At 38.0% G+C, this 20,705-nt stretch overlaps 1 protein-coding gene and 1 non-coding gene across 3 annotated transcripts; one reads left to right on the forward strand and one right to left on the reverse strand.

Moving 5' to 3' along the window:
• Window positions 1–535: 535 nt before the first annotated feature.
• On the reverse strand, window positions 536–608 carry Trnas-uga (transfer RNA serine (anticodon UGA)). Its single transcript has one exon. It is a non-coding gene; the product is annotated as a tRNA-Ser (tRNA).
• A 510-nt stretch (window positions 609–1,118) lies between these two features.
• LOC110068199 (uncharacterized) lies at window positions 1,119–17,176 on the forward strand. Of its 2 annotated transcripts, XM_089298519.1 has the most exons (12): window positions 1,119–1,267; window positions 9,272–9,332; window positions 10,717–10,855; window positions 11,277–11,364; window positions 11,470–11,557; window positions 12,121–12,218; window positions 12,934–13,030; window positions 13,608–13,710; window positions 14,355–14,401; window positions 14,999–15,112; window positions 15,922–16,039; window positions 16,706–17,176. In XM_089298519.1, the coding sequence occupies exons 1-12, from the start codon at window positions 1,174–1,176 to the stop codon at window positions 16,790–16,792; spliced, it is 1,134 nt and encodes a 377-aa protein (XP_089154645.1). In that variant the 5' UTR covers window positions 1,119–1,173; the 3' UTR covers window positions 16,793–17,176. The 2 variants fall into 2 exon arrangements, with proteins under 2 accessions (XP_089154645.1, XP_089154646.1); XM_089298520.1 differs by lacking the exon at window positions 9,272–9,332 and having other exon boundaries at window positions 1,126–1,267.
• The last annotated feature ends 3,529 nt before the right edge of the window (window positions 17,177–20,705 follow it).

Here is a 20,705-nt window from a genome sequence, read left to right on the forward strand (position 1 = left end):
TTTACAGTCTCAGAAGCTGATCTGGGAAAGGCACGATATTGTTCAAGAAACAAGACCTTTCATTGTAATCAGTTCGATCAGTTCGATATTTGCAGTATTCCCGGGGTAGGTCAATTTGAAATAATGTCCGGCCCACAAGCTCCTACAGAATCTTTGCATCTTATTGGAAAAAAAAAAATACTGCTAAATTTACCCCATTCTATTAACCACCGCAACATATGTAGGTTTTAGAAAATGGACCAGAAATCAAATACCTGGCCATCCTATTGGTTGTGTATGTGTCGATATTTTCTTAAAACATTTGTAAAATCCCATCGCGCAAGCCACAAACAAACAAATAAATAAATAAATATCTTAATTGACCACTCCCCCAATGGGGTTTTTCAGGGCCAATGAAATCAAATGATGAAACAAATAATGCAAATGAACATAACATGGTTAAAAATTCCAACTGGCGAGGGGCACACCAGTTGGCTATTTACAAGCATGACCGAGGAGTTGAACTAGGGTCTACCGAGAAACAACTCCAGCTAAGTGGTCAGAGCGGGACTTGAACCCGCGACCTCCGGATTTCAAGTCCGGCGCCCTAACCACTCGGCCACGCTGCCTCCAACAGCTGTTTGAAGCAGCTGATAAAGAGTACAATTAACAATTACAATTAAGTAAAAAACAAAAGTATATACAATCAAGTTCACCCAATGTAAGTTTGACCGGACTAAAAGGACTAAAGTTCAAAGAAAGATGTGTTTCTTTTTCTAAACGAGCAAGAAAGACAACACTGGGGGCAAATTGAAACAAAATTGTTTATACCTCGTTCGTTAACCCATTGGTCACGGAGCTAATAGTCTGGGCGAACCGACTATCAGTCGAACTGGCCCTCGGGCGAAAAAGAAAACCGCAACTCTGATAAACACATGCCCTCGACGCTCTACGTGTTGTTAATCACAAAAAAAAAAAAAAAAAAAAAAAAAACCAGTGAGAATTAAAGAATAGGGGAATAGTACAAGGTGCCAAGTACAAAATATAAATGTCGTACCTTGAGTAGTCAACGAAATAAGGGGGCGCGATATTTTCGCACGCGTACCCTCACCCATTGGGTGTGGTCTCACCATTTCCCTCTCGACCCAGGCCTTCCGAGTTAGCGTTGCAGGAAGGCTGAACGTGCGCTCGATCATGGTTGTGCATCTGTGGCTTCGAGCAGAGAAGAAACCGAATGAAAGACGTACTCATATTACTCCAGAGAGGTGCAAAGATCTGGTTAAGGCAGGTTAGGATTCTCGAGTTTATATTTTTCGTCCTTTTTTTGTGGGGAACAATTCACCGTGGTGGATTTTAGACCTAGGTAACGTGTAGGTAAACAAAAGTTTCTTTAATTTTCTATGAAAGCTAAAGGTTCAGCATTGGGATTAATTTTTGGTCGACGTCACCCGAGTCATTCTGAAGTTTCCTTAAAGTTTTTTTTTTTATTTGTAATAACACAAGGGGAAATAATGCTTACTTACAACACTAGCTCTATTTACATTGTATTGCTCTAATTTACACTATTTATAAATTACAACATCTAAACGACTTACACTATTAACAAATACAGTTACACGACTTACACTACTAACAAATACAGTGACGACAGGGGCAAAGAAAAAAGAAGAAAAATAGATAGTTATCATTACAGTATGGGGCCCTGTTCTCGGCCACAAAAAACGTAAACTTGTAATTCTTACTTTGGAATAGCCGTAAGGACTTAAAATTTCACGTATAACTACAATCTTGGACAAAATAAATGGAACATCTGGACCACCCCTCCCCCCATTTCAATGATGCCAAAATGGCGTGCTTTTGCTCCTTCGCGCCTTCATCATTGCTTTGGGGGGGATGGGGGATAATTGTTCCATTTTATTCTGTCCAAGATTGTCTGAGGACCACACTGGCGTTACAAGAAGCTATCTTTGCTATGCAGATCACATCTGATCTGTTGTCGCACGTTCGATAACCAAGGGAAAAGAACGTTAGCCGAAATAAAATCTGATGATCTCTGTGAGCGATTGAAGCAGAATTGAAATAAAATCACGACATGGTTTATTTTTGGTGTGTCATGTACTTTATTAACATGAAAATTGAATATGCATAAGTGCGTGTTGAAGCGTTGGCCAAAAGCAAAGTTATTTCTTTAGCCAAGCCGAATATATTTTTATTGTTGGTACTGCGCGCGCGGGAAATAAAAATATTAAACGTTGCACATCTCTGATTAAGTTCGCTTTCTTAGTTTTTCAGAATTTAATTTTGAATTGCGATCCTTAAAAGTACCTTATCGATACCTTCACAAGTTGATTTTTTTTTTTGGCACCTCTGACGTGGTGGCAATATGTGGATGGTAATGGTGCACGTGGAGGGAGGGTTCATTGATGTGAGGGAGACAGAGTGAACTGATAGCAGTGCATTGGCGCTGTTTGCCAGCAGATTTTACAACAACAAAAAAATAGATTTCAACTTACCCGCACAAAGAAAAAAAAGAAAGAAAGAAAGAAAGAAAAACAGCAGACGAGGAGAACGGTCTCGAACCCGGGAGAGTTCTCACACTCCACCTTGACCCGCGATTTACGCGCTACTCCAGTGCGCCACGTAAGCCCTCACACTTTCGTTCCATTATTTTTCTGAAAGCCTTAACTTTTCAGGCAGTTATTGGATATTTTCCTATTGAAGTATTTTCTTTCTGTAGAATAGTTTTCTTTATAAAAAAGAGTCTTGCACGATTTTTATATACGTTGAAATCAAATTCAACGATTTACAAGTTTTTATTGACGATTTTTTACGGTTTAGCACAGTTTTGTAGCAGGGCAGTAAAATAATATTCTTAGCTTAGTTTCTATTTTATTGATCGCTTAAATCGTCAAAAACCGTTTTAAACCGTCCAAAAACCAACCTAAATCGTAGGAAATATGTCGTAAACCGTCACTTAAACGTGTAAGCATCGTTTTAACATGGTGCAAGTGCCTATAGAGAACGGTAGTTTTATTGACTTCAGTCTTCCGTCATTACTTCGTATTATGGCAGTGATACGACTATTCACAGACTCGATAGTTTTATTGGTCAACTCCTGTGAAATACGACAGACTGTTCTGTATTAAACATCTCGCTTAATGTGAAATTCGAAGTTGTCTTCAGGAATTTGTACTGAAACTCAGTGTTTCGTTCGGTATTCTTTTTTTTCAATGGCATGTTTGTAGTGAGCTTTTCGAGCACTAATATGATTCGTTATTAATCGCAGTACTACTCTGGAAAGTTGGGGTTAGAATGACGCTTTTATTTATTCATTGTTATCAAAATACACTCTACTTGTAGTGCCTAAACTTAGGCTATGAGCGTTACCATTGAGCTCTGACGCGCGTGACTGCGACAGACACCACTTCCTTGTACTGCCGATAAATGTGTTGACATATTAGTTCCTAATTACTGGCTCCCTTTGTCTTGTCACGTTGAAACCTTAAATACAATCTTGGACAAAATAAATGGAACATCTGGACCACCCCTCCCCCCATTTCAATGATGCCAAAATGGCGTGCTTTTGCTCCTTCGCGCCTTCATCATTGCTTTGGGGGGGATGGGGGATAATTGTTCCATTTTATTCTGTCCAAGATTGTAGCTTCAGCATTCAGTTTACACATGTAGAGCTATCGACTGCTCAACGCTGTTTTCTCCCAAGTAATAACGAAAATCGAGGCTTCGTTCGTGGGCACAGTTATCGGACAGCGGGCCCAGTTCTCGGCCACAAAAGAGTGCACGTGATTCCTCAGAATAAACAACGCTTTATTACCATTTTTTGTTGTTAAATCACTTATAAGGCTTCTGTTTTGATATTTCGATCACAAATTATCCCTAAAGAGCTTTGTTTCATGTTAGAAAAGGAAGTTTTTTGCACACCTAGTTTTTCTCTTAAGTGCAGTCAAGCGAGGCTAAAAAAGAGTTGGGTATTTAAAACGGGGTTAAGTCAGAACTCATAGTTTTCAGCATGCCACCCCATTACAGCTTTATTTTTACAACTGACTTGACACAAATACTCCACACAAAACTATGATACATACATACATACATACATTTTATTTGTTATCAAATTAAAATTACAATTGTAACATGCCCGCGGATAGCTGAGCTAATCTAGGCGGGTCATGTTTGGACGAGTTATTAATATACAACTAGGTACAACTAAATACAACTGAAGGTAACAAGAGAACTAAAGAGACTAGAATTGACAACGATGACTAAAGACAACTAATAAACTAACGATATTACAAATAATAATTAACAACAGTTACGACGAGAGACTACAGATACACTAAAGCGAAATTATTGAGTATTAATGAATACATACTAGGAGGAAAATAAATTCAGCTTTACTTTTTGAATGATTTCTGTAAGATCAATATAACAGTCTTCTGAAGCTAGAATTTCAAAAAGTATTTGTTTTATTCTCTTCTTAAAGAGGAGCGCTTTTTGAGCGCTTTTAGTGTTGAAGGCGAGCAGGGTGGCCGAGAATAGGTAAATATGCAAAAGTAATAAGGAAATATTGAGGAGTGAATTTAGGTCAAAGAATTAAAGGCCAGGAAAAGTTTATATTTAACAGATAGCTTTATCACTCTACATCCTTTATGCCAAGAATTGGCTCATTTGGGCTTTCTAGACGGACAAAATATAAACTTGAATTAAACCATGTAATTCGAGTAGCCGTAAACAAACACGTTTTCGGGGAAACCAGATTCACCTACCTTCGCATCACCTCGACGTGCTAACAGAAAAACTTGGCAGGATGAAACAAAACTCGGCAGAACGGAAGACAAGGAATCAAGCTACCTTTGGAAACAATTGCTTTTTATTCAGATTCGTCTGTGGCACGAAAAATAAACGCTGAACGAAAAGTGGCCGAGAACTGGGCCCCACACTGTACAGCTTGAGGTTGTACTATAGAAACATACAAAACAGACCAGAGGCATGTGGTACATTAAAGGTAAAATGAGTTACTGGTATGCATCTGACAGGAGATTAGAAATACACTAACGGGTAGGAGATAGATACCGATAGGTACAGAAAATATAATCTAAAATATTAATTGAGTCCTCATATATCCTGATAGAGGTTTCCATTTCTTTGTGTCTCCACTCTATTTCTATTTCATATTGTGATTTTAGTGTGCATGTGAAATGCGTAAGATTTGGATGATCATCTTTTGTTTTAGCAAGCCATATGTGATATCGTGCTAAGAGAAAGCAGTAATTGATAAGAAGTGCAAATTGAGAGATATCTGGCCTCAGACCAAAGCAGTAATATTTGTGAAAGCATAATCTCTAGGAAGTAAATTTAACTTTTTCAGCCATTCAGTAAGTTCATTCCAAAAGTGAGATGTTTGGCAGCATGACCAAATAAACGGCATGCAATGCATGCAGAAACGATGACGTGTACATACTACATGTATTTCTAAATTTGTTCCAAGAAAATTGGAACATAAACATACAGGCTGATGGTTAAACTTAATTAAAAGTAAAAGTAAGGTACAACCTGTGTGGGAAGTAGCTGTATTGTAAGTAGCTTTGCAAAGTTGGGTTTTGAGAGTCCAAGTGATCGATCACATCGCAAGCTTACTTGTTCCCTTTGTTCAATTGTTCCTCTTTGAACTGAATAATGCAATTCACCTTCCTCCCTTTTGTTTACGAAATGACAGGCAGTGAGACTTATGAATTAACACATAAATGTGAAAGAATATTATGATAGATGTCCCCAAGAGAAATCCAATGGCAGCTCTAGACTTTCACCAATACAGTTATTTCAATTCACAGATAAGTTTAGTTCAGATATTTCAGTGCTCATACACTGCTCTGACAGTGCTCATTCAATTGAATTCATCTCAAGACAGCAAAAAGTCCGGTGCTCAACAATAAGTAAATTTAATGTTGACCCTTGACCTATCGCGTGTGCAACTTGCTTGTAGATCTAAAGTTGTATGTATAGACGATGTGTTCGTATTATCAGTTTGCCCGTGAGTGCAAATTTATCTGATATTGCATAAAGTACAATCCACAATAAAAATCTTCTTTTAAACGCTGAAATTAAAGACACTCCGCAGATCCTACGTCGTACCCTAACTTCATTATCACTACTGTAAACTGTATATCTCAGTGCTCATACAATGCTCATACAGTGCTCTCACAGTGCTCATTCAATTCAGACAATGCTCATTCAATTCACTTCAAGACTGACAAAAGTACAACTGCGCTACCAATCCGTAAATGTAGACCCTTCAGCTATCGCGTGTGCGACTTGCTTGTCTATCTAAATTTGTATGTATGGACGATATGTTCTTATTACAAGTTTGGCAGTGAGCGCAAATTTATCCAACACTATATAAACTAAAATCAAACCCCAAATCTTAGTTTAAAAGCTGAAATTAAAAGCACTCCGCTGATCCTACAAATAGCAAAGGAAAGCTGCAAAGAAAACCGGCCAAGGAAAGTTACTCTCTCTGAAATCAACACCTTATTATCTTTAAAAATATTTGGCAACACCAATTACGTCACCAGAAATTAGTTTGTTGTTTTAAACAGTACACTTTTCATATCGATTAATAGCAGTCTGCTGATCCTACAAACAGCAAAGGAAAGCCGCAAAGCCTTCACCTATCGCCTGTGCAACTTACTTGTCTATCTAAACTTGTATGTATGGAGGATATGTTCTTATGAGTTTGCCTGTGAACGCAAATTTATCCGATACTGTATAAGCTGAAATCCACCCCTAAATCTTCTTTTAAAAGCTACAATTAAATGCACTCCGCTGAACCTACAAACAGCAAATGAAAGCAGCAAAGGAACTCCCACTTCGCACTTCACTTCCACAGGGGGATAAATCGTGCGTGACATAAGCGCACAGACGTAAGTGCAACGAAACTGTGCGAAATCACTATCCAAAGGAATGTATGCACGCCAGCAGGAAGCGATGACATCACACAATATGTCATCACTTAAAAAGTCATTCGAAGTTGTTATTGTTGATAAGGTGTCTCTAATGTTGTTTCTTTAAGGTGCCTATGAAGTAAAAAATAATTGCTGCTTATTTGAAAGGCTTTTCAAAGTAAAGAAGATTGGCCTTTCCCTTTTTGGAATATCTTTTTTCATTCTAGAGATATTTACGTTTTTGTATTATGCAAATGAGGAAAGTGATGACGTCATAGGTGGTTTCACTTGAACAGTAAAACACTGATTCAAGAATATCTCTAGAAATATTGGAGCAGTGTTCTTCAAACTTGGCACCACAAATGTGCATCACAAAAGAAACAGAATGACACCTTCTGTGTTGTTGCCATGGCAACTCTTCTGGCTCAGGTCTCTTTCTGTGAAAAACCAAATATGCCAATTTGCAACCCTTTGAAAAGGGACAGAGGGTCTTGCTCGGAACACACATGATTCCCATACTGTCTTAACTCTCCCCATTAGATTGTTGGGAGTGGATGATCCTTGTTTAAGATAAAATCTGGTAATGTTAGTTTTAATTAAAACAGGACCAGCGGCATAACTGTTGTCATGGCAACGGCATGACGGGTGTCATTTTGTTTCTTTTGTGATATACATTTCTGGTGCCAAGTTTAAAGAACACCGCTTTAATATTTCTAGAGATATTCTTGATTGAGTGTTGAACTGTTTCAGTGGAACCACCTATGACGTCATCACTTATGATACAAAAACGTGAATATCTCTAAAACAAAAAAAGGTATTCCAAAAAGGAAAACGCCATTCTTCTTTACTTTGAAAAGCCTTTCAAATCAGCAGCAATTATTTTTTACTTCATAGGCACTTTAAAGTTGAGCTAGAAAACCTAACGAAACATGAAAGAACTGGCGTATATGTTTTTTCACATGCATGGTTATAAATTCATTCCGCGAAAAAACATGTAATGGAAACCGAGTGCCTGTCGCCACAGTAGGGGGTTGTGGTACCATTGGGGTATGGAGGGGAGGGGCTCTAGAAGCCGAAATGTTTTTGCAGTGGAGTAATGGCATTATTTATTTAATAAGAAAAAAATATATTGGTAAGGGGTTGTTAATTGTGTGGAATGAAACTGTATGCTGAATAGACACGGCCATAATAGAGGGTCCCCAATACCCTGGGGGACACTTTGCACATGAAATGGTGGGGATGCTTGTTGGAAGTTTTTAATTAAACCCCTAAAGGAGACCAATCATGGTGTGGCACAGGATGTTTTCACTCCTAAAAGAGGCCATATTTCAAATATATTAAATATATATTTTTACATTTTTTTGCGTGAAACCCTGAACAAGACATTCACAGCTACATATAAGCTACACATGATGGTGTTTAGCCCAGAACACCCTAAGTGAGACCAAAATCTGAAATTTACACCCCTAAGCAAGACGACGAGCATCCCCACCCCTTTCATGTGCAATTGCGCCCCCCACCCTCCCCCCCACCCCCCCGGGCCCAACAACAGTACTAGGCTTCTTCAATCCGACTATCTCGACCAGAGTTTTCCCTTGATCCTGTAATCCCTATGATTTCTGTTGGCTAATCCTGATCCCAATCATGATTTCTTTTTACAGAAAAGATCCTTTTCAACAATCAAGTTCCAGATTCCCTTAAAGCAAACCCGAGCACTGACTATTAGGTTCAATTATCTGTCAGTATCTCTCCCCACCAAAATGATTTCATTGTTCATTGGGTATTGTGTGGTAACAACCGCCTTCCCGATCATTTTGATCACTGAAAAACTTGTCAGTCAGCGAGGGTAGCAAACAAAGAAGAACATTAAGGCTGGTTTTCATATGATCGCAGCGCTTGTGGCAGTCATATAGGAACCAGCCTTTACAATTAACTAGATATCATTAAGTGCCACAGCAATCTCCCCTCGCAGTTCATTACACATAACAGGATGGTATCCAAAAGTTTTCATAGATAAGTTCTGTAATTCATCTAAGTCACTGTTTGGCTATTTCTGATGTTCGGTTTGGTTCACTTTTCCTTCATGTTGAGAAATTCACAATCAATTTCCCGAGTGGTGTTATGTAAAATCACCAGTCCCTCTCCCTTTCATAATTTCAATTCGGGATTTTGCCCCTTTTCCTTCAAAATCCCAAATCCTGGCCTTCAAATAGGCCAAATCCCGGATCCTGAAAAACCTGTTGGGGACCCCCATAATAAAGTATACAGGACACATATGCATTTTAATCTTGAAATGGAGAGAAAACAAAAGTTTCTTTTATTTACTATCACAAAAGGTTTTAAATTGACTGTAGAACACTCAGAGCAGTGTATCTTCAAGGATGAAGAATATTCAAGGTAAATAATAGAATGACCACCATATTTGTTAATTTCTTTCATTATATGACTGTGTGAGAAAATTACTGTATAATTTGTGATTGGCTGAGTGCAGGCCAATTATTGTTAATATTTTTAATTTGCACTGCAGTACATTATTTCCCCAGTCATACAATAAATGAGTAATCCTTTGAAAGCTAAAGCAATGAATGATTCCAAAAAATATCCATACCTATATCGCAGGCAGCTGATTGGAATTCTGAGGGCAAGGGGGGTTCTTTGAACTGGAAATCCAAAGGCACGGGTGCTACTTATGATTGGAATTCCAAGGGCATGGGGGGATTTCTAGAGAGGACAGACAAGAGTGTGAAAGTGCAAACAAACTGACCACACTGCTGACTATTGTGGAAAGCAAGATACAAGACAAGCATTTATTGATCATGCATGTGTTCACATTCACTTACAGAAGAAAGCGGGCGGTACATTGGGCTCCAGAGGCCTTAAGTTGATGAATTTCTTATCAGATAATTGTTTGTGACAAACGTTGACCCGCCCTGCTTGTTAATACTACGTGTGATATTGACAGTTCTTTGAAATTGCACTTGCCTGAAGGTTGGTGTCTGCAGAGAGAATTTTCAAAATCACAACTGGCAAAAATCATGAATTGCACTCATATTCATATGATTACCTATACTTATCATAACATCATTCACATCAATGATAAATAAAAAGAAAATAATTTTAAACTGATAGGATGTTGTAATGTAGTTACTGTAACAGATTCTGCAACTAACATCAATTTTAAACATATATGGAGCTTGCTAAATCTCTGATTAGTAATTTCCTGAAGTGCTGGGGTGGTTAAATTTTATGCAGCGGGTTACGGCAAACATCTTTGACATAGTGTTTTGTCTTTTTTGACTACAGTGGAACCTCGATATAATGAAGGGCCATTAGGGACTGGCAAAATATGTTCGCTATAACAGGTTTCTTTGTATTGATGTTTTTTTCCATACATTTTACTAGAATTACTGGGGAGAAGAATATCGTTCGTTATACCAAGGACTTTGTTATATAGAGGCTCGTCAAATCGAGGTTCCACTGCATTGAAATCCTTTAAAATTTAACATAATTTTCAGTGTGTCTCAGCTTCACATGAAAATTCACTTTGGCCAAAATGTCAAGCCTATTAATTTCTTAATGTATGTATTCATGTACAGTACGAGAGGTGAGACCACAAGAGCTCTATCTGTTGAGTGACAGACCTGTAGTCTTGTAACCATGAATTAATATACATGTATCCGTAAAACCAAAGTGCTTGACTGCTTCCTAAAGACTCATGTGTTTAGTCTGTTTAATACATAAGTGTATGAATAACCTTTTTTTCTTGTTCTATAATGAATAGTATTCCAGGTGTAGAAATGGCCTCTTCTGGTTCATGGACAAGGGCTCCCAAAGAGGCCTTTATTGTTGGACTGAAAGAACTCCCCGAGAGTGATGATCCTGTCACCCACAGGCACATCTTTTATGCCCATGCTTATAAGGTGAGCTTTGAATTTAGGTTTTACTTTATTGAGTTTGCTTTGCCAAGTACAATGAAAGCAGTTTGATGTAGATAACAGTGTGTGGATTGGAAAATACTTTCCTAGCCTATGGATTCCTTTTGAACATATCAGTTTGTCTCATGATTTGCCTGCAAAATCATTTAACTTACATACATGTACATGTGCAAGTGATGCAAACACATACAAGTGCAGGCAATGTGATAAACACTCTCAACATTTTACTAGTCAACTCCAGTCATTTCTTGTATCCAGACTCCTTGATCTAGAGGTCCAGTGCACTTGCAATATTCAAACCAATATTAGGCCAACTCACCCCCTGTATTATACCTCAGTGTTACATGTCTTCATAAATGAAATTCTTTAGCTGTCATGCTGTTAATTCTTTTTTCCTTTATTGAAGAACCAAACAGGATGGGCAGAGCTACTTTACAGGTTTGTTAAAGGAGGAGGAAGCATCTACGACATTGAGTTTATGACTGATGACAATGGTGAGATATACATTACACAAGTCAGTCAGACAGTACATGCACATAGCTGTACCAGCAAAAACCATTGAACAAAAAATAACTATACTTCCTATTTTTTGGTACTAGGTAAGTGTGTGGTTCCTGTTTTCTCTACCATGGCAGGCGTTTGTGGAATGGCTGTTGGTGTTATTGCATGGTGTCACCAGCAGTTAAAGTGAGTTAACTCTAAGCGTAGATGTTGATTCAGGTTTTAACTTGACGATTCACTTATTTCAAAGGTGGGTTAGCACTGCAGCCCAAGGGGGCTACTACCTATAATGCCCTATGTGGGGAGGCTCTGCCCAAAAGGGGTACATGCTTCAGGAGTATAAAAGGGTAGGGATTTCACAAGTTGAGGTATATGAAAGGGTAGGGAAATCTCTCATTTAGGTATATAGTAAGTATTGATACATGCAATGTCAAATTCTCCTTGTTTTTCACAAAGAGAAACAAGGCTGTCTGGAGGGAGAATCTAGCAATTTATTGTAAGTCACTAAGAGGGCTTGGAGCTTTTTTCCAGGCTCCCCGTCAATATTGTTTTTACAAGGAGGCAAAATGTTTTGAACAGTTTATTATCAAACTTCTTCATAAGAAGACATTTCCTCAAGATAGTCACACTGGGTATGCAAAATCATCCTCACAGGTGGTCAATTTGCCTAGTGCCTGGCCCATAAGTGCCCGGCCCTTGATGAGACCCTTGAGTGAGATATGGAAGATTTTCCTGTTTTTATTTTTTAGCCCTGATGTTGCTCTCCCATCAGTTTCTGCTTATGGCAATGAAGATCAAATGTTAACGTTTGTAAAATCCCAGTTAAAAGAAATTGCTAAAAGAAAAGGTATTTAAAAGTAATTTAATTAATGTTTGATCACTGTGTCATTGAATTACCATGATGTACTTTGTAGTGATTTGATTGACATTAGCACTCTGTATGTAATATTGTAATAAGAGTCTGGGATAATGTGTACTAAAGGCATCTGCACTCGAATGTCGATTGATACCCTTGATCCACCCCCATCAACATCTTGATCAACATCTCAATTGATAGTTGGTCAACACTAGATTGGCGCTCGATCAACATCTCGATTGACACTCGATCCATACTTACAGTCGGCCGAAAGTTGGCTGTGTCGTCCGTCTCGTATGTATTGATCAACACTTGATGGTGTGTCTGCAAGAATTAGTAGACTCTCAACCGACTGTCAATCAAGTGTTGATCAAGATGTTGATTGAATTTCGATCGACAGTATCAATTGACACTTGACCATGGATCCCTTTAGTACACATGATCCAGAGTCTCAATCTGTCAATAAACCACTCTTGATTCCTCATGCAACATGCCCCCCCCCCCCACCCACTTTCAATTATAGCGTGACAGTGGTTGCATGAAAGCCATTTAGAGATATATGTGATAAAATAGTTTTATATCCTAAACAACAACCCCTTCCTCCAATAACCAGTTTCACTGAGCACCTGAAATTTATCAGTTCCCTAAAGTACTAGATATAATGATCACATAATTTTTAATAAGTTAATTATGAATTAATTCGTAGGTGTTCCTGAAGTGATCCCTCGGATCTTTGTGATTGGTGCCCTGGGTCGCTGTGGTAAAGGAGCTGTGGAGATGGCACATAAACTGGGTGTTCCAAAGTATGCTAATTTTTTTTTTTAATATTGTTTTGTTCGGGATTTGAGGATGTTTTAGGGTACAAATTTTCTGGTGGACCCTTTTTGGGTAGAAAGATTTCTGCAGGACATTTTTAGGGTCGGTAAAAGTGCACTGTAAGTGTGCAAAAGAGGTGCCATTTTCTCTGGACAGTATATGAAATGGTTACCTTCTCTGTTAAAAATGGTTTATGTAAGGGTAAGGGTTTAAACCTTGGGATAGGGTCTCCCTGTATAAAACTTGTTGAGTACTTTCCCTGTGGGTGGAATTCTCCTCTCAAACCCTTCATTCAAAAATCAAGCAACCTATGTTTTTTTGATTCTTGGTAATACTTTTAAGGGTGCCAACTTTGTACAACTCATGTTAACTAAATTCATCTGGAAATATTACACTCTTATTCTTAATAATATTATTTCCTTCATTTGAATGATTTTCTCCTTTAAATGGTGTCAATTTACACTGATCACAAATTATTTTAAAAATGTGTAAATTAACCCAAGTGCTAATGTCCATAACAGAGTATTCTTACCAATATGTTTGTTCTACATATGCTGTTCAAAGGTCACACATAACAGAGTGGGACATTGCAGAAACACAAGGAAAAGGACCGTTCCCAGAGATTTTGAAGTACGACATCTTTGTGAACTGCATTCTTCTCAATGAGGTACTGGTCGTAAAACATGATTGTTAATTCTCTTGGCTGTGTTATATCAAGCAAAGTATTAAGTAAAAGCAAAATTCTCCAAGACAATTTAAGGGTTTCCCCTGCCCTAATAACATGGGAGCCTTCCCCTGCCCCACCATCCACCAGCATTGGCACCCAAAGGACTTGTACGAAAGAAGCATAACAGTTGCTCAAGGCATAGTGCCAACCGTCCCCCCCCCCCCCCATCGGGAGGGGAACTCCCATATGAAAAGGTTAGGGATGCTTGTCGTCTCACTCAGGGGTGTAAATCAAGGATTCTGGTCTCACTTAGGGTGTTGATGATGAAACGCTACTATTTTTAGCTGTCAAAGTATCTCTTAGGGTGCAGTCAAAGAAATGACACTAAAAGAAACGATCTTATTTCCGCTTTTAGGCATCGCCAAGAGCAACTCTGGCTTCTGATTCAGATAAAATCATGTACACTACTAATTCTTTTGTAGATTAGTGACACTCACAGAGATCGAGAATAAGCGAGAAAGATTGTCATATTTGTAGTAAAGATAAACCAACTCTGCTTCATTTTCATCGTGAACTATCGTGATATTTTTTTTTTTTGAGAATTTCAAACAGTTTTCATTTATTTGATCCATGAATTTCTTTAGAAAATTCCACCATTCATAATCAAAGAAATGTTGGACACAGATGAAAGGTACTATTACTTTCAGTTACTTATTTAAAGCACTACTTCACGTAATAGTTTTTATCAATTTTCTTGGAATAGTTCAAGTTTCTTAAGGTACTTTGGGTGTCAAAGGCTCCTTGCGCTGGTAGAAAAAGTATAATAATTATTTATTAATCACAGTATATAATTCTCTGGTGCAGTGCCATTTTGGTTACTGTTAGAGCCCCATTGTGGACAATGTCGAGAAAAACATTGTCTGAAAAGCTACAGAGATTACAAAATTGGATTGTCAAGATCATCACCAAATCGTTGCATTATGATAATGCATGTACTGTCTCAGTCCCTCCGTCAGACGCTATAGACAGATGACCTTCAAACCCGACGAAATATATTAATACACTATAGGTCCACCATAGGTTGTCTCCTGAATGTGACTGAAGTGTTCACTAAGTGTCTGAAACTACTTATCACGGTCCAAGGAGTGCAAACCGAGAATATTTTGAAAAAGCTTCAGTTATAAGGGGGCAAAGGTATGGGATGAACAACCAAATGAAAATTAAGAGCTCTTCCTCTCTGTAATTGCCAGACAGACCTGGGAAATGTTTTTTTTCATTATGTTTACAGATCGTTGAGTATTGTAGTGGATGTCAGCTGTGATCCAAACAGTCCTAACAATCCTTTACCATTTTACGACACCTGCACATCGTTCAAAGATCCTACTTACAGAGTTAACCTGTCGTAAGTGAAACTAATGTAATATTTAGTGTGTCAATCTACCCGAGCCAAAATCTTCCATACCTAGCAGAAATCTGTGAAGTGTGTCTTGTTGGTTTGTGCTTGGGTGTGTTACGAACTCATTAGAGCACTGCACTGGTATCACAGAGGTCATGGGTTTGAATCCGGCCCGTTCAAGCCTGAGTTTTTTTTTTTTTTTAGATTCACAATTGCGTATGTTGCACACAAGACAGCAATGATCTCTCATAAGAGAGACATATCCGGGTGTGGAATTTGTGGAGTTCCATTACATACCTTTCTCTGACTTGCGATCAGGTGTTCATTTTTTCGGCCCTCAAATAAGAATACTAGAAACTCGTGGTCGCAACTTCCTCATCCTCTTCGAAGATTTAGTGAGCGCGAGTTTAGGCCAATCGGATCAACTAAGAAATTAAGGCAAAACCCATAACAAGTCAAAGCGCGCGAAAAAACAAGCAATACGACACGCCATTTGTTTACTTATTTACAGTGTCCCCAATTAGCACATTAGTGCTAAATACACCGACACTTAAATAAAGTGATTATTATTACGCAACACGCTGGACTCGGCAACACGTTGTAATGGATAATTTGATTGTCCCAAAACATCAAGTCCTCGCTCAGCTGTTGTAGACAGTTGTAGACAAGAGAAAATGTTAAATTGCGCATGACCAATGTTTGTCACTCAAAAGTATGCCTGATTTCGTTCCTTACATTGAAGGCTTAGTTTAATTCGTTGACCTGCAACCTGTATGACTGATGCAAAAATTAAGTTAACTTTTCTTGCATCACAGGAAGTCTTCCAAGCCATTAGACGTTGTTGCTATTGATCACTTTCCTTCCCTGCTACCAAGAGAGAGCAGCACAAGATTTGCAAATGATTCTACGCCACATTTGCTCAAGTTAGATCAGGTAAACTAGTGAAACATTGGGTTTTATACAACTGTATAATCCATTGGTGTGACAAGTGCTTAATGTTTCACTGTAGTAAGATTTGAAGACTTTGTAATTCTTGTTACTTAGAGACCTAAATGACCCAAATTCTCGCTCCAAATCGATTTAGGTTCCGTCCACGCTACGCCCGAGAAATTTGAAATTGCAGCTTTATTCCAATGGTAAGGCCTAGCGTCCACACTAATCCGTCACGAAGACCAAGAGTTTCTTAAACGCCCTTCAAACCGGGGGAATTTTGAAAATGCCGGCTTTGCGTTTTAGTGGGAACGGAAATCATTTTGAAAACGGAGCTTTTCCAAAACAATGACGTTAAGATAATCATGTGCCATAGACAAATCCAAAATAGCCGGTGATTGTTGCATTTTCAAATTTCTTCGGAGTAGTGTGGACGGAAAACTTTTAATGCGTTTTCAGAGTGAAAACGCCGTTTTCAAACTTCTCCGGAGTAGTGTGGACGGGGCCTTGAACTCAGTTTAAAACGATGCATAGAGAACGGACAATGATGAAAGCGGCCAGACTAAACTTCAGTTTCTTTTTTATAATCACACCATTTATACCGCAGAGCTTAATCGACCTGTTACTGGACACCACGAACTGACTCCATCACCTTGTTTCTGTTGACAGGTCGATACTTACTGTGTGTGGGTTAATGCCAAGAAAATGTTTGACCAGAAAGCAGCCGAGGCAGAAAAAGTTTTCTCTAAACAATAATAATAACAACGACAACAGTATTGCAGAATGATTTTACATTCAATCTATTAATAGAATAGAATAATATGTACTTATTGTATGAATGGGAGGGCCGCACGGGAGAATATTTGGCTCTCGGTCAGGACGTAAAGTACATAAAATGGCCGCGGAGGTGAATACAAGAAACTGCAAAGTAACTGTGACAGTACGAAGACTGAAATTATTCCTCTGAAATGTCAGTCGTCTTGTTATGTCGTTTTGCAGAAATTTTGAGATGTGATTTTTTAACACGAATGAGGCAAACTACAGTTTTTGTCTTAGTCTTTATACAAATGCTACGTTTGCAAGTAATAACAAAGCAAACGCGAAACATTAAATTAATAAATAAAAAGAAATACCGCGGAACGTTGGGGTTTGTTGTTTGTTTGTTTGTTTGTTTGTTTGTGTTTGTGTTTTTTTTCAAAATGGTTCTTTTACTTTACTTCAAAAATTGGGTCTATCGAGCAATGGAAAACGAAACATTTTATTGCGATGGCCTTAATGTAGATTGAAGTACTCTTAAACATCAAAAGCTATCGTGTTTGCATATCCGTTGATCAATCAGGTATCACCGACGTTCTCAAATAGTTTCCGGTTCTTATTATCCAATCAGAATAGCACGACATTGAAAGACAGTAGTGTCGGCTAACTAGTCAAATGACGGTTTCTCTGTTATTATGACTGAGAAAATTACTTCACTGTGATAGGCTGAGAACTGGCCAATTCGTCATTAATTTTCAATTTGCACTTCAAATTTGGAAAACTTGCTGAAAATAAACTACTTACAATTTACACTCTCCTCAACAATTTACCTTACTATCTTCATCTTGGGGCTGTACGAGTAGTTCATGCACGAGTGAAGGTGGCCAGTCTTCATTTTAGCACTACTTTGAACCTAAATTCAGAAGAATTGCTGTGAGTGTCCCTTTGATCTTGAAGACGGCCAGCCCATGCCGGAGTTTTTTATGGTCAAGGTTTGTACGTTCATACCCTTGTTAAAGTTCTTCACGCCTAGTAAGTATTGTATTCTATACGATCCCATTGAAAATACAGCCAATCAGGATAAAAGAAAGGCGTTGCATTTTCGGCAATATTACACGCAACCGTATGTCGCATTGAATATGTTGGCCAGGAATAAAATAGTTATTATGCAACGCTCTCTCGTGGTATATACCATGGAATATCTGACCCTGTATATCGCATTTTCTTTGTTTACACACTTGGCTTTGAGAAAATGCAAGTGATTCCGTGTAACAACCCCTTACCAACCGAGAGCTGTGGAATATTTCCATGTGTTGCCATCAGCTCCTCCAATGCACGGCTCGGAAAAAACCTGTGACTCGATGTGATAAAACCGGGGTTAAACAGGGGGTCGATAGAGTCGATCTTACAGTCTCTATTTGCGACCAAAAGTCAAGAATGCAGTTATCTTTTCAGCATGTAAAGTGTAAATAACACCTAATTGATGTTCTACACATTAACTTGTTACTAGGTGGCAGACGGTGTTTATATACTCTCATCTAAACACACCTATCGATCAATGAGAGCGCGCGTAGTATCTCACTAAGACCTCTGTAAGTCTGTGATTGGCCCAGGATCCTTTGAGGACTTCACAACTCCTCATGGCCGACAGACTGTGATTCTCGAGGAAACGAAGGTATTTTTTCGTTTTAAAATCATTCCTTTTTCCTTAGTTTTAATTTCGGAAAATATTTTAAATGCGATAAGCAACGGTAATGCTTCTGTTTTTCTGTTCTTCGGTCCTAAATGAGTGGATGTGTCTGAATATAATAACATAGGCCTTGAGACTAAAGTAAGATTTTTGATTTTGATTTTGGCAGAAAGCACTTTGACACTTAATTCGAAAAGCGATAAACGTGGTGCTTAGTGTGTTTCCCTTTGCCCAGACGTTAAATGAGCTGTGTTCAGTTGGTGTATTCAGCATCAACTCACCAAAGAAGGTTGTAAGACTTTATCAGAGCATCTGAGCTTACAGGAAATTCAACATCGCAAACTAAAATTAAGTTTCAATTAAGCTTAAAATTAAGCTTAAGTTAAGCTTATGATTTATATATTCCACGAGGAAAAGCTTGGATCAAAATTTTTGTGGCTAGAAAAAGCATGTTTTATGGTTTTCGCATGTAATATCTATATCATAAAGCAAATGAAAAAGCCTAAGCTGTGTATTACACTGTGATAAAACACTCCGGACGTTTGAGAACACTCGAGAAATGTAGAAAACACTCGCCTATGGCACGTATTTTCTACATTTCCCTCGTGTTCTCAAATGCCCGTTGTGTTTTATCACAGTGTAATACACGGCTTATGCTTCTTTATTTGTTAAATATATTAGAACTTGGTTTTAGTGGACACCCTGTATTAAGCGGACACTAGTGAGTGTCCCAAGGGTGTCTCCTTAATACAGGTTTCACTGTACCACAAATTCTTGATACTATTGTTCAGTTATCTTGCAATTGATACCTTCTTATAGAGCATAACTCTCATATTTCTTTACCCTATTGTTTTGAAACATCTCTGTCTGCTCAAACCTGGACAGGATCATTGTAAAGATTGTGAAATAAAAGTTCTTATAATGATCTTTGGAAGGACCCTCCTATCTTTGAAGGTCCTTAAGGGCCCATTAACTGACTCGCATGTGTTGCTAAGAAGGTGAAATTTCACTTGCGTCAGCCTGAGCGTGGAAATTTAAACAATTCAATAACAGAATTATTCAGTTACATTTTAGAGGTTTTTTCTTTGTGTTTCACAAAATTCAAGGTAAAAAAAAAGTACAAGCAAAAACAAACCAAGTTAAAAACAGAAAAAAGCTTTTGTGTGCTTTGTTTGATCTTATCAAGCTGCTGGTAGACTGTAAACTGTGCAGGCACTGAGAGGGTAACTTCTGATAGATATCGTGGGCACTTGTGGTTTCTTTAAATGCTAAAGAAAATGCATTTATTATTAAATCCAGCTTTTTCCGCTGAGTTACAATTTAACCCAACGTTGGAAACATAGCTATGCATTCCTTTTGTAAACTCTTACTTTTTCCAGAAAATTACGAATTTTTCAATTATATTTTGAAACTCTCTCAAAATCTGACCTTTTAGAAATGTGACAACATCTATGCATAGCATAATAAAGATTAAATTTAAAATATATAATCAAGGGAAAAAATCCAGATAAAGTAGTATGCTTGGGAGCATTAACATTTTTTCAGAGTGACTCATATGACCATGGGCGTGGCCTGATGACATCATCACTAGTGTTACTGATCATGAAAAAGTTAAAACACATGAAATAACTCTGAACAAACTACAAACGACAAGGTTATATGAGAATAAATTTTCCCAAGCTACGGCTTAAAAAGATCAGTTGATGGCAAGGAAGTTTTTAAAGGATTCTTTAAGAGTCTAAAGTGTCTTGATCAGGACCTCTCACGATCTTGATTAAGATCCTTGACAACATCCTCATGAAAATAGGCCCTTTGCAGCTGGGTTTACGTGACCACATTTTTTCTTAAAAAAATTTCTATTATGGGCTATAATTTAAAGAATGCCAGAAATGGAAAGAGCATACTGAAAATACCAAAATGGCCAAGTTTGAGGCCCCCGTCTATAAAGAATGAGATTTTACGACGGTCTGAATTTTAAAAAAATAAGATTTGTATGGAAAAAGTTGTTGGAGAGCAAGACCTTACTCTCCAGCAACAATTTCCATACAAATCCTCTAAATTTTCTGAAAATTCAAACTGTCGTATAAACTTACTCTTTAATGCAAGGGACCTCAAACTTGGCCATTCTAGTATTTTTAATATGCTCTTTCCATTTCTGGCATTCTTTAAGTTATAGCCCATAATAGAAATTTTTAAAAGAAAAAATGTGGTCACGTGACCCCA

The sequence above is a fragment of the Orbicella faveolata genome, unplaced genomic scaffold, assembly GCF_042242905.1.
Source record: "Orbicella faveolata isolate gen_17 unplaced genomic scaffold, um_ofav_v1 contig_3, whole genome shotgun sequence".
Lineage (NCBI taxonomy): Eukaryota > Metazoa > Cnidaria > Anthozoa > Scleractinia > Merulinidae > Orbicella > Orbicella faveolata.

Bases quoted from the DNA above. Each gene is read 5' to 3' on its own strand.
- LOC110068199 (XM_089298519.1), top strand. From the start codon at position 1,174: ATGGTTGTGCATCTGTGGCTTCGAGCAGAGAAGAAACCGAATGAAAGA. The intron at 13,031-13,607 runs GTATGCTAATTT...TGCTGTTCAAAG, and splicing joins CATAAACTGGGTGTTCCAAA to GTCACACATAACAGAGTGGG. The intron at 15,113-15,921 runs GTAAGTGAAACT...CTTGCATCACAG, and splicing joins ACTTACAGAGTTAACCTGTC to GAAGTCTTCCAAGCCATTAG.